This window comes from Nerophis ophidion, linkage group LG25 (assembly GCF_033978795.1).
Source record: "Nerophis ophidion isolate RoL-2023_Sa linkage group LG25, RoL_Noph_v1.0, whole genome shotgun sequence".
NCBI lineage: Eukaryota > Metazoa > Chordata > Actinopteri > Syngnathiformes > Syngnathidae > Nerophis > Nerophis ophidion.
The window spans coordinates 17,022,877-17,035,120 of NC_084635.1; the positions used below are offsets into that span (position 1 = coordinate 17,022,877).

General features: G+C 39.3%; 1 protein-coding gene across 2 annotated transcripts in view; it reads right to left on the reverse strand.

Moving 5' to 3' along the window:
* map2k5 (mitogen-activated protein kinase kinase 5) overlaps positions 1-12,244 on the reverse strand; it is a 151,652-nt gene that overhangs the window by 35,907 nt on the left and 103,501 nt on the right. For both annotated transcript variants that reach the window (XM_061887676.1, XM_061887675.1), the window contains 2 exons: positions 4,707-4,768; positions 4,367-4,412 (listed from right to left, as the gene is read on the reverse strand). In XM_061887676.1, the coding sequence (XP_061743660.1) occupies positions 4,367-4,412; positions 4,707-4,768 (108 nt within the window). The remainder of the gene's footprint in view (positions 1-4,366; positions 4,413-4,706; positions 4,769-12,244) is intronic.

Genomic DNA, 12,244 nt, shown 5'->3' on the forward strand with positions numbered 1-12,244 from the left:
ATCCTAGTCAATACTGTTGTGTCCTTGGGCAAGACACTTTACCCACCTGCTCCCAGTGCCTCCCACACTGTTTTAATTGTAAATTAGATATTGGGTTTCACTATGTAAAGCGCTTTGAGTCACTTGAGGTAAAAGCGCTATATAAATATAATTCACTTCAATTCACTTCACTCATTTGTAGTGGTCTTTCTTGAACTATTTGGGGAAAAAAGATATACCGGTAAAAATAACTAAAAACTTGTTGAAAAATAAACAAGTGATTCAATTATATATAAAGATTTCTACACATAGAAGTAGCCATCAACTTAAAGTGTCCTCTTTGGGGATTGTAATAGAGATCCATCTGGATTCATGAACTTAATTCTAAACATTTCTTCACTAAAAAACAAATCTTTAATATCAATATTTATGGAACATGTCCACAAACAAATCTAGCTATCAACACTGATTATAGCATTGTTGCATTTTTTTTCACATTTTATGAACTTACATTCATATTTTGTTGAAGTATTATTCAATAAATATATTTATAAAGGATTTTTGAATTGTTGCTATTTTTAGAATATAAACATTTTTTTTTTCACGTACCCCTTGGCATACCTTCAAGTACCCCCAGGGGTACGCATACCCCCATTTGAGAACCACTGTACTAAAGGTTTGCGTTTACTAATTATGCAAACCTGATAGCACATGCAACAAAGGTCATGAGCAGAGGATTGTGTCTCTCAAAAGGGGCCCTATTATGCAAAACCAATACTTTCACATGTTTGAATATTTGAGATCCCTATATGTCCATGATGAAAAATAATTACTAAACAATTTTGCATTCTTCCTAACTTCCCTCAAAAAAGTTATCTGGAATGTGACACTTTGATTACATATTTTGCCTACATTATGACAGCGGATATCTCTATATATGGTAGCGGTTTATTGATAGTCAATAAGTTCCTTATTTTTCTCTATCCTCTTGTTGTCAGGCAGACTGGCTTGTGCATATACATGCATCCATCCATTTTCTACCGCTTATTCCCTTTCGGGGTCGCGGGGGGCGCTGGCGCCTATCTCAGCTACAATCGGGCGGAAGGCAGGGTACACCCTGGACAAGTCGCCACCTCATCGCAGGGCCAACACAGATAGACAGACAACATTCACACTCACATTCACACACTAGGGCCAATTTAGTGTTGCCAATCAACCTATCCCCAGGTGCATGTCTTTGGAAGTGGGAGGAAGCCGGAGTACCCGGAGGGAACCCACGCATTCACGGGGAGAACATGCAAACTCCACACAGAAAGATCCCGAGCCTGGATTTGAACCCAGGACTGCAGGAACTTCGTATTGTGAGGCAGACGCACTAACCCCTCTGCCACCGAAAAATCCTCCATAGTTACCATTTCTAATAGAAAAATAGCGTATTGTTGTATCTCATATCAGTGAGTAGACATGATATGGAAGCCAAATAACTAAAACATGGCTGACGGGGTGTAGACACAGTCGAAAGGAACTTGGGCTGGAAAAGGACTTTGTCAGGTAATTTAAAGGCCTACTGAAACCCACTACTACCGACCACGCAGTTTGATAGTTTATATATCAATGATGAAATATTAACATTGCAACACAGGCCAATACGGCCAGTTTAGTTTACTAAATTGCAATTTTAAATTTGCCACGAGGTATCCTGTTGAAAACGTGTCGCGGAATGATGATGCGTATGATGACGCGTGCGTGTGACGTCACGGGTTGTAGCGGACATTTTTTTCCAGCCCGATCCAAGCTATAAGTAGTCTGCTTTAATCGCATAATTACACAGTATTCTGGACATCTGTGTTCCTGAATCTTTTGCAATTTGTTCAATTAATAATGGAGAATTCAAAGTAGAAAGATGGAGGTGGGAAGCGGTGCACTGCAGCTGCCTTTAGTCACACAAACACAGCCGGTGTTTCCTTGTTTAAAATTCCTGAAGGTGAAGCTTTACTATGGAACAGAGCGGTCAAGCGAACATGGATCCCGACTACATGTCAACCGGCAGGTTTCGGTGAGAAAATGGTGGTAATAAATCGGCTCTTACCGTAGACATCAGCGGAGCTTGCGTCCTGCTGCAGCTGCGTGGCTTCCCTCAAAGACACTGGCAATCACCACACCCGTGGCCACACTCCTCCGACTTTCAGGTACTATATAATCTCACTAAAACACTAGTAACACAATAAGCAAATAAGGGATTTTCCAGAATTATCCTAGTAAATGTGTCTAATAACATGTGAATCGCTCTCACTGCCCTGTTTTTTTTTTTTTCTAGTCCTTCATTGTCATTATCCTCATCCACGAATCTTTCATCCTCGCTCAAATTAATGGGGAAATTGTCGCTTTCTCGGTCCGAATCGCTCTTGCTGCTGGTGGCCATGATTGTAAACAATGTGAGGATGTGAGGAGCCCTACAACACGTGACGTTACGCGCACATCGTCTGCTACTTCCGGTACAAGCAAGGCTTTTTTATTAGCGATCAAAAGTCGCAAACTTTATCGTCGATGTTCTCTACTAAATCCTTTCAGCAAAAATATGGCAATATTGGGAAAGGATCAAGTAAGACACATATAATGGACCTGCTATCCCCGTTTAAATAAGAAAACCTAATTTCAGTAGGCCTTTAAGACCACCCACAAAACAGCGCAGAGACAATAAGAAAGCGGTTCAAAGATGGTAAGTAAAAAAATAAATCCATGCAAACTTTTGACCAAAGCACCACCATTTCTTGGTATGCACACCACAAGAAAGTGTTTTGAATGTAGAAATAAAAGCAAAATATGACCCCTTCAAATGAGCAAAAAAATGAGCTGAAGAATATGCAAGACTGTATGCTAATTGTCAGCGGCCCACAATCCCGGGAGGAGGAGATGCTAATATAATTATTCAGCACACCCAATGTGATTAATCAATGCGAAAACTGTTCTGCAAGCGCTATTTTGCATCTGAAACGTATGTGCAACTGACACAGCACAGGGCTGATAAAAAGTAGAAGATTGTGGTGCAAAAACAGCTGGATAGAGAATTCTTCGTCTTAAATACTTAAAATACTCCACGCATCATAATTAAATTATCCCCTCAACTCCCCCCAAAATGGATTAACTCGCTGGAATAAAAAAGACAATACAACATACATCCATAAATGTGAACACGTGAAAAAGTGCAATATATTTATCTGTACAGTAATCTATGTATTTATTTACATATATGTATTTATTTTATATATATATTTATGTGGGCTTCACGGTGGCAGAGGGGTTAGTGCGTCTGCCTCACAATACGAAGTTCCTGCAGTCCTGGGTTCAAATCCAGGCTCGGGATCTTTCTGTGTGGAGTTTGCATGTTCTCCCCGTGAATGCGTGGGTTCCCTCCGGGTACTCCGGCTTCCTCCCACTTCCAAAGACATGCACCTGGGGATAGGTTGATTGGCAACACTAAATTGGCCCTAGTGTGTGAATGTGAGTGTGAATGTTGTCTGTCTATCTGTGTTGGCCCTGCGATGAGGTGGCGACTTGTCCAGGGTGTACCCCGCCTTCCGCCCGATTGTAGCTGAGATAGGCGCCAGCGCCCCCCACAACCCCAAAAGGGAATAAGCGGTAGAAAATGGATGGATGGATGGATATATTTATGTATTATTTATACATATTTCTTTAATTATATATGCGCCTTACAGCTTTTTTTTATCCTGCACTACCATGAGCTTACGTAACGAAATTTTGTTCTTATCTGTGCTGTAAAGTTCAAATTTGAATGACAATAATAATAAGTCTAAGTCTTAAAAGTGTGTGTCAACAAAAATGGACTGTCAAAAATAAAATAATATACATATGGTTAATTCAGCAATATAATTTTATAGCTTCCGGATGACTTAAGGGGCTGATTAAAGCAATTTCGATTGGTGCATTTTTGTGTGTGCTCATTTGATCATTTAGGAAATATTTTATAATATATCTCCTACATGAAAAATGTCTTGTCAGATTGTGATTCTATATTGCAGAACATTTAAATACATACTATAGATGTGTGCTGCTTGTTCAACATTACAAAACCCAGAGGCTGGGGAACACAATAATATGAATCTGAAAGTGGGTTTCCATGGGCACATAATGCCAGTAGTACACGCAAAAAACCTCATAGGACAATCTGCACTAATTATCAAAACAAGTTAGTCTTAGTAGATCCCATGCAACATGAGCACTAATAGTACGCACAATTTTATAGTTTTCACACGCGGTTTAGCGTGTGGAATTTTTATCTTTGTAGATCAGGCCTTAAGTACACAGACGGATACATAGATTTTTTCAAATGTTACAACTGCTTAAAATGGTAATTGGTTTGACTTACCATTAAGTTATTGGGTGCAGGTCTCTCTTTGGGCTGTCGTCTCATACTAAAAGATAAATAGGCAGTCACTATCTGATCCCTATCTAACTGATGTTATTGTTCTAGCCTGCATGTCATTTGACAAATTCTAATCAACACAATAGGGTCACAATAAAGTTAGCATCCATCCGAGGTAACTCAAGATAAGCAGTAGGGGTATACCCTGGACTCATCACCAGTCAGTTGCAGGGCTTACTACGGTAACATAGAGCAAAATTAAATATATTATCATTAAAAAAAAAGATTTTAGAAAAATTGTAACTAATGTCATCGGGGAATGGATGAACTCTGACAGACTTACCATTGTGTGATGAAGTGAACAAACATCTCGCTGAACTGTCCAGCAGGCAGAACTGGGGGATCCTTTGAAAACAAGAACAAACATGTTATAGAAGGAAACGTTTATGGGAGATTTATTCTAGTTTGTTTATATTTGAATTATGATCAACAATGTAAATGTGTAATTTTACCAACCACACAATTAGATTTACAGTACTTGTACAAACCCTGATTCCATATGAGTTGGGAAATTGTGTTAGATTTAAATATAAATGGAATACAATGATTTGCAAATCATTTTCAACCCATATTCAGTTGAATATGCTACAAAGACAACATATTTGATGTTCAAACTGATAAACATTTTTTTTTTTTGCAAACAATAATTAACTTTAGAATTTGATGCCAGCAACACGTGACAAAGAAGTTGGGAAAGGTGGCAATACATACTGATAAACTTGAGAAATACTCATCAAACACTTATTTGGAACATCCCACAGGTGTGCAGACTAATTAGGAACAGGTGGATTCCATGATTGGTCATAAAAGCAGCTTCCATGAAATGCTAAGTAATTCACAAACAAGGATGGGGCGAGGGTCACCAATTTTTAAGCAAATTGTCGAACAGTTTTAGAACAACATTTCTCAACGAGCTATTGCAAGGATGTTATGGATTTTACCATTTATGGTCCGTAAAATCCTCAAAAGGTTCAGAGAATCAGGAGAAATCACTGCACGTAAGCGATAATATCACGGACCTTTGACCCCTCAGGCGGTACTGCACCAAAAACCGAAATCTGTGTGTAAAGGATATCACCACATGGGCTCAGGAACAATTCAGAAAGCCACTGTCAGTAACTACAGATGGTTGCTACATCTGTAAGTGCAAGTTAAAACCCTGCTATGCAAAGCAAAACCCATTTATCAACAACACCAAGGAACGCCGTTGGCTTCGCTGGGCCCGAGCTCATCTAAGATGGACTGATGCAAAGTTGAAAAGTGTTCTGTGGTCTAATGAGTCCACATTTCAAATTATATTTGGAAACTGTGGACGTGGTGTCCTCCGGAACAAAGAGGAAAATAATCATTTGGATTGTTATAGGCGCAAAGTTCAAAAGCCAGCATCTGTAATGGTATGGGGGTGTATTAGTGCCCAAGGCATGGGTAACTTACACATCTGTGAAGGCACCATTAATGCTGAAAGGTCCATACAGGTTTTGGACGCCCCTGCTTATTTCAGCAAGACAATTCCAAGCCATGCGGTACAACAGCGTGTTTTCGTAGACATAGAGTGTGGGTACTTTCCTGGCCCCCCTGCAGTCCAGACCTGTCTCCCATCGAAAATGTGTGGCGCATTATGAAGCGTAAAATACGACAGCGGAGACCCCGGACTGTTGAACGACTGAAGCTCTACATAAAACAAGAATGGGAAGGAATTCCACTTTCAAAGCTTCAACAAATAGTTTCCTCAGTTCCCAAACGTTTATTGAGTGTTGTTAAAAGAAAAGGTGATGTAACACAGTGGTGAACATGCCCTTTCCCAACTACTTTGGCACATGTTGCAGCCATGAAATTCTAAGTTAATTATTATTTGCAAAAAAATAAATAACTTTATGAGTTTGAACATCAAATGTCTTGTCTTTGTAGTGCATTCAACTGAATATGGGTTGAAAAGGATTTGCAAATCATTGTATTCCGTTTATATTTACATGTGACACAATTTCCCAACTCATATGGAAACAGGGTTTGTAATAAAGTAATTACAGTCTTTCAAAGGTACAGTCCATACCGTATACTGTGAAATAATGGAGGGGTGGAATAAATGATGGTAGCAATGGCAAAAGAGCAGTCTGTTAACTCACCTTGTTGCAGTCTAAGAGTAATTGTTTATCAATTTTGGACCATTACTTAGATATGTGAACCATTCCTTTTATATGTTAACACAATTCTACAATGTATATCCTCATTCATGCTTTCAAAATAAGAATTGGATGCACAAGTTATTATCTTTATTCTAAATTATATGTGGTCCAAATGATAACCGCTGAATAAAATACACATATACAGTACACTTCTGAACAAAATACAGTGGAACCTTAATAAAAATGTGCAAACTTTATAATAGACAATATTTACGAACCCTTCAGTGTAGAAACGTTTCGATTCACGAACCATGCACCAAATAAAAAATATGCTTTGATGTACGAACCTTGTCTCAGTGTACAAACATTTAATCCACCCATTGTGTGCCTGCAGCGCAGCCATTTTGTGCTCAGCTGCATATTTCATTGTGGTCGAGCTGATCAATCAATCTCCGGTAGTCATTTAGTCGGCAGAGCAGTGCTTTCGTTAGCTACTGTGGGATGGGTACTGTTCACTCGATACCGGTACTCAATGGCACCAATTTTCAGAACATTTGTGCGTTAATAATTATGTCATGATCGACGACTTGGATCATGGCATATTCTGGTTTTGGTTCTGTTTGGTATCTTGTTTTGTTATTTGACGTCCTTAGTTCCCGGTGGCACTTCCTGTTTTGTTTCTGTTGTCTTAGCAATGCACTCGTGTCACCTGCCTTCCGTTTGATCACACGCACCTGGCTTTGATTAGTTATCTCCCTATATAAGCATGCCTTCATTTGCCATTCGTCCTCGGAATCTTATTTGCTTCTATGCAACAGATGACGTCGCTCTTCCCGCATTGTGGTAACCTACTTTTGATATTCGATTAGCTTCCATGCTATTTTGTTTGTTTGTACCTAGTTCACATGCTAGTGCTTTCTGATTTTTCTAGCTCCCATGCTAGTTCAGTTTGTTTTGTTCTATAGTGCCTTTGTGCCAGTGCCTTTGTTCTTAGTTTGTTTTATAGTATAAATAAATCATTTCCTACCTTTACGCTGTGTTCCATCTCCGCTGCACCCATTGAGAGAATGCAATCCACACCACGATGCCAGCCAAGCGTCACAAATTAGTGGTTTTTGATAATAAAATCTGATTTTTTTTAATATCAACATTTAAAAAGGAGCTGATCAGAGCACGCTGTTCAGTATTGTGGCCTCTGATTGGTTCAGCCTCAGGCAGCGTTTCCATATTAGATTAAAAGAGTATGAAGGAGACTAATTGGCTCTCATAAGGTTGAAAACATAAAAACCCCGTTTCAATATGAGTTGGGAAATTGTGTTAGATGTAAATATAAACGGAATGATTTGCAAATCCTTTTCAACCCATATTCAGTTGAATGCACTACAAAGACAAGATATTTGATGTTCAAACTCACAAACTTTATTTTTTTTTTGTAAATAAAAAATAACTTAGAATTTCATGGCTGCAACACGTGGCAAAGTAGTTGGGAAAGGGCATGTTCACCACTGTGTTACATCACCTTTTCTTTTAACAACACTCAATAAACGTTTGGGAACTGAGGAAACTAATTGTTGAAGCTTTGAAAGTGGAATTCTTTCCCATTCTTGTTTTATGTAGAGCTTCAGTCGTTCAACAGTCCGGGGTCTCCACTGTCGTATTTTACGCTTCATAATGGGCCACACATTTTCCATGGGGGACAGGTCTGGAGGGCCAGGAAAGTACCTGCACTCTTTATTTACGAAGCCACGCTGTTGTAACACATTGCTTGGCATTGTCTTGCTGAAATATGCAGGGGCGTCCATGATAACGTTGCTTGGATCACAACATATGTTGCTCCAAAACCTGTATGGACCATTCAGCATTAATGGTGCCTTCACAGATGTGTAAGTTATTAACGCACCCCCATACCATCACAGATGGTGGCTTTTGAACTTAGCGCCTATAACAATCCGGATGGTTATTTTCCTCTTTGTTCCGGAGGACACCACATCCACAGTTTCCAAATATAATTTGAAATGTGGACTCGTCAGACCACAGAACACTTTTCCACTTTGCATCAGTCCATCTTAGATGATCTCGGGGTTTTGGGTTTTGCTTTGCAGAGCAGAGTTTTAACTTGCACTTACAGATGTAGGAACCAACTGAAGTTACTGACAGTGGTTTTATGAAGTGTTCCTGAGGCCATGTGGTGATATCCTTTACACACTGATTCCTGTTTTTGATGCAGTACCGCCTGAGGGATCAACGGTCCGTAATATAATCGCTTACGTGCAGTGATTTCTCCAGATTCTCTGAACCTTTTGATTATTTTACGGACCGTAGATGGTAAAATCCCTAAATTCCTTGCAATAGCTCGATAATTTGCTTACAAATTAGTGACCCCTCACCCCATCCTTGTTTGTGAATTACTTAGCATTTCAAGGAAGCTGCTTTTATACCCAATCATGGCACCCACCTGTTCCCAATTAGCCTGCACACCTGTGGGATGTTCCAAATAAGTGTTTGATGAGAATTTCTCAACTTTATCAGTATTTTTTGTCACGTGTTGCTGGCATCAAATTCTAAAGTTAATGATTATTTGCAAAAAAAAAAAAAAATATCAGTTTGAATATCAAATATGTTGTCTTTGTAGCATATTCAACTGAATACGGGTTGAAAAGGATTTGCAAATCATTGTATTCCGTTTATATTTACATCTAACACAATTTCCCAACTCATATGGAAACAGGGTTTGTATTTAGAAGGGAGTAAACAAGTTTTTAATGCTTTTGCAATTGAAAATTTTAGATTTATATTTTATGATGTCTTTGTCGGGGCTTCACGGTGGCAGAGGGGTTAGTGCGTCTGCCTCAGTCCTGGGTTCAAATCCAGGCTCGGGATCTTTCTGTGTGGAGTTTGCATGTTCTCCCCGTGAATGCGTGGGTTCCCTCCGGGTACTCCGGCTTCCTCCCACTTCCAAAGACATGCACCTGGGGATAGGTTGATTGGCAACACTAAATTGGCCCTAGTGTATGAATGTGAGTGTGAATGTTGTCTGTCTATCTGTGTTGGCCCTGCGATGAGGTGGCGACTTGTCCAGGGTGTACCCTGCCTTCCGCCCGATTGTAGCTGAGATAGGCGCCAGCGCCCCCCGCGACCCCGAAAGGGAATAAGCGGTAGAAAATGGATGGATGGATGTCTTTGTCGCGGAAATCAATTTATTGCGGTCATGTTTGTAACGAATTAACAGTGTTAAACAAAGGATTACTGTATATCATATACGATCTCTCTCTTAATGTGTCCATCTTCAGTAGCAATTGTGTGTTGTAAGAAGCCTTATTTGTACAGTTTAAACACTAAACGTTTTCCTGCCTTTGTCACCACAAGGTCATGACAATGACTTTGTTTCCATGCACTAAATTAATCTGATTTCAAAAACATTGTTTTTTTGCATTTTCATACCTACATATGAAGTCCCAGTGTCTATACACCGTCTCTAATGAGACTATTGGTCAAACGCCATGTACCTCCCTCCCGTACACTGGGGAGCATTTATTTCCTTTTAGCGTGGATTAATGTATTGCTTTTTCAGTTGACCTATGATGTCACACCAAACAAGGCATTGGCGGCTCCTTACAAGTCAACAGCTTAGCTCTGTTGTACATGTAATATTGATACAGATTGCAAACATAATATCGCTAATGGCTATGCTGATGTTAAATAGACAGCAATGAGAAATGATCTTAGATTGCGCTACGAACATGATGCTACTACCAAGAAGGTCTTGGACCAGATGCAGATCCGCAGCAAAGAAAGAACGGCAGGAGAGAGTTGTTTTGAATGTTTTTTTTTCAGATGAAAAATCATGGCAACAAAATGTTTAAATGTCTCAGAGTTCATCAAAAGGCTTTGTGGATTGATGGAAGGAGTTTTAAATCCGAAGGATAAGACCGTTCGGGCCCCAGCTGATAATGTTCCGGATGAGGGTTGCTATTATTCTGGACTAACTTGCCAGTTGTCTGGAATACAGAGTTATTGCTAATTAGTTGGGAGAGCACAAATGCAGCGTGAAGAGGTTTGTGTTCACTTTATTCTTTGCCTTTTAATATACCTGCTTCATTCTCTTTCATTCCATTCGTATTTCGTTCAGGAATCCGAATTAAACTGGCATTTTACTTTTCCTTAGCTACTTCTTTAAATAAATCGGTTTCTTTTTTTTTTCTCCCAATGATGGACTTCAAAATGTTCCGTTCTTTGAATTTTTGAAGCAAATAAACAGTCTGATCCTTATTCCAATTTTTGCCTATGTTTTTATCGAATGGAATCTGCTTCCGGGTAATAACCCGCACGTTGAGACTGGCGCATAATCTGGGTTTTAGTCCAGTTGCTCAAAAGACAAACATGATCAAATTAAGGTGTTTCCAACTATCCATCCATTTACTACCGCTTATTCCCTTTGGATCGCGAGGAGCGCTGGTGCCTATCTCAGCTACAATCAGGCGGAAGGCGGTGTACACCCTGGACAAGTCGCCACTTCATTGCAGTGTTTCCAACTATTATATACTAAATTAGAGCATAGAAACAGACGGTGAGTGTCTGACATAAAATGATGTTGATGAATAGAACGTTGGAGTTTAAATGCAGTTTTAATACAATGCAGCTGTTATCTTCAATAGGTTTCCCATAGTTCTGAATATTGGTCTTATATTAAAATAAATCTTTTATTTTGTTGTCAAAAAGACGGCACTGGCTACTGTCAATCATGATCACTCATGAAGAGTTAATAGGGCTTGCTTGGCCTTGTCAGAAGCTCTTAGAAGATGAAAATGACATAGGTCTACAGTATCCATTGTATGTATTAGATATTTGTTGTGTAGAGACAATATGAGTGTGTGAAATTCTAATGAAATTCTAAAAGGTGTAGCCTTTCTTTGCTTTTAAAAATCATTGCAAGTGTACACTGCTGCAAGTCTGGGATCAATTGAAAATGTTTTAAAGAAAAACACAGATTTATGTAATTCACAATTACAAACCCCGTTTCAATATGAGTTGGGAAATTGTGTTAGATGTAAATAAAAACAGAATACAATGATTTGCAAATCCTTTTCAACCCATATTCAGTTGAATGCACTACAAACACAAGAAATTTGATGTTCAAACGCATAAACTAAATTTTTTTTTTTGCAAATAATAATTAACTTAGAATTTCATGGCTGCAACATGTGCCAAAGTAGTTGGGAAAGGGCATGATCACCACTGTGTTACATCACCTATTCTTTTAACAACACTCAATAAACGTTTGGGAACTGAGGAAACTAATTGTTTAAGCCTTGAAAGTGGAATTCTTTCCCATTTTTGTTTTATGTAGAGCTTCAGTCGTTCAACAGTTCGGGGTCTCCACTGTCATATTTTACGCTTCATAGTGCGCCACACATTTTCCATGGGATACAGGTCTGGACTGCAGGCGGGCCAGGAAAGTACCCACACTCTTTTTTTACGAAGCCACGCTGGTGTAGCACATGCTGAATGTGGCCTGGCATTGTCTTGCTGAATTAAGCAGGGGCGTCCATGAAAAAGACGGCGCTTAGATGGCAGCATTTGTTGTTCCAAAACTTATATGTACCTTTCAGAATTAATGGTGCCTCCACGGATGTGTAAGTTACCCATGCATTGGGCACTAATGCACCCCCATACCATCACAGATGCTGGCTTTTGAACT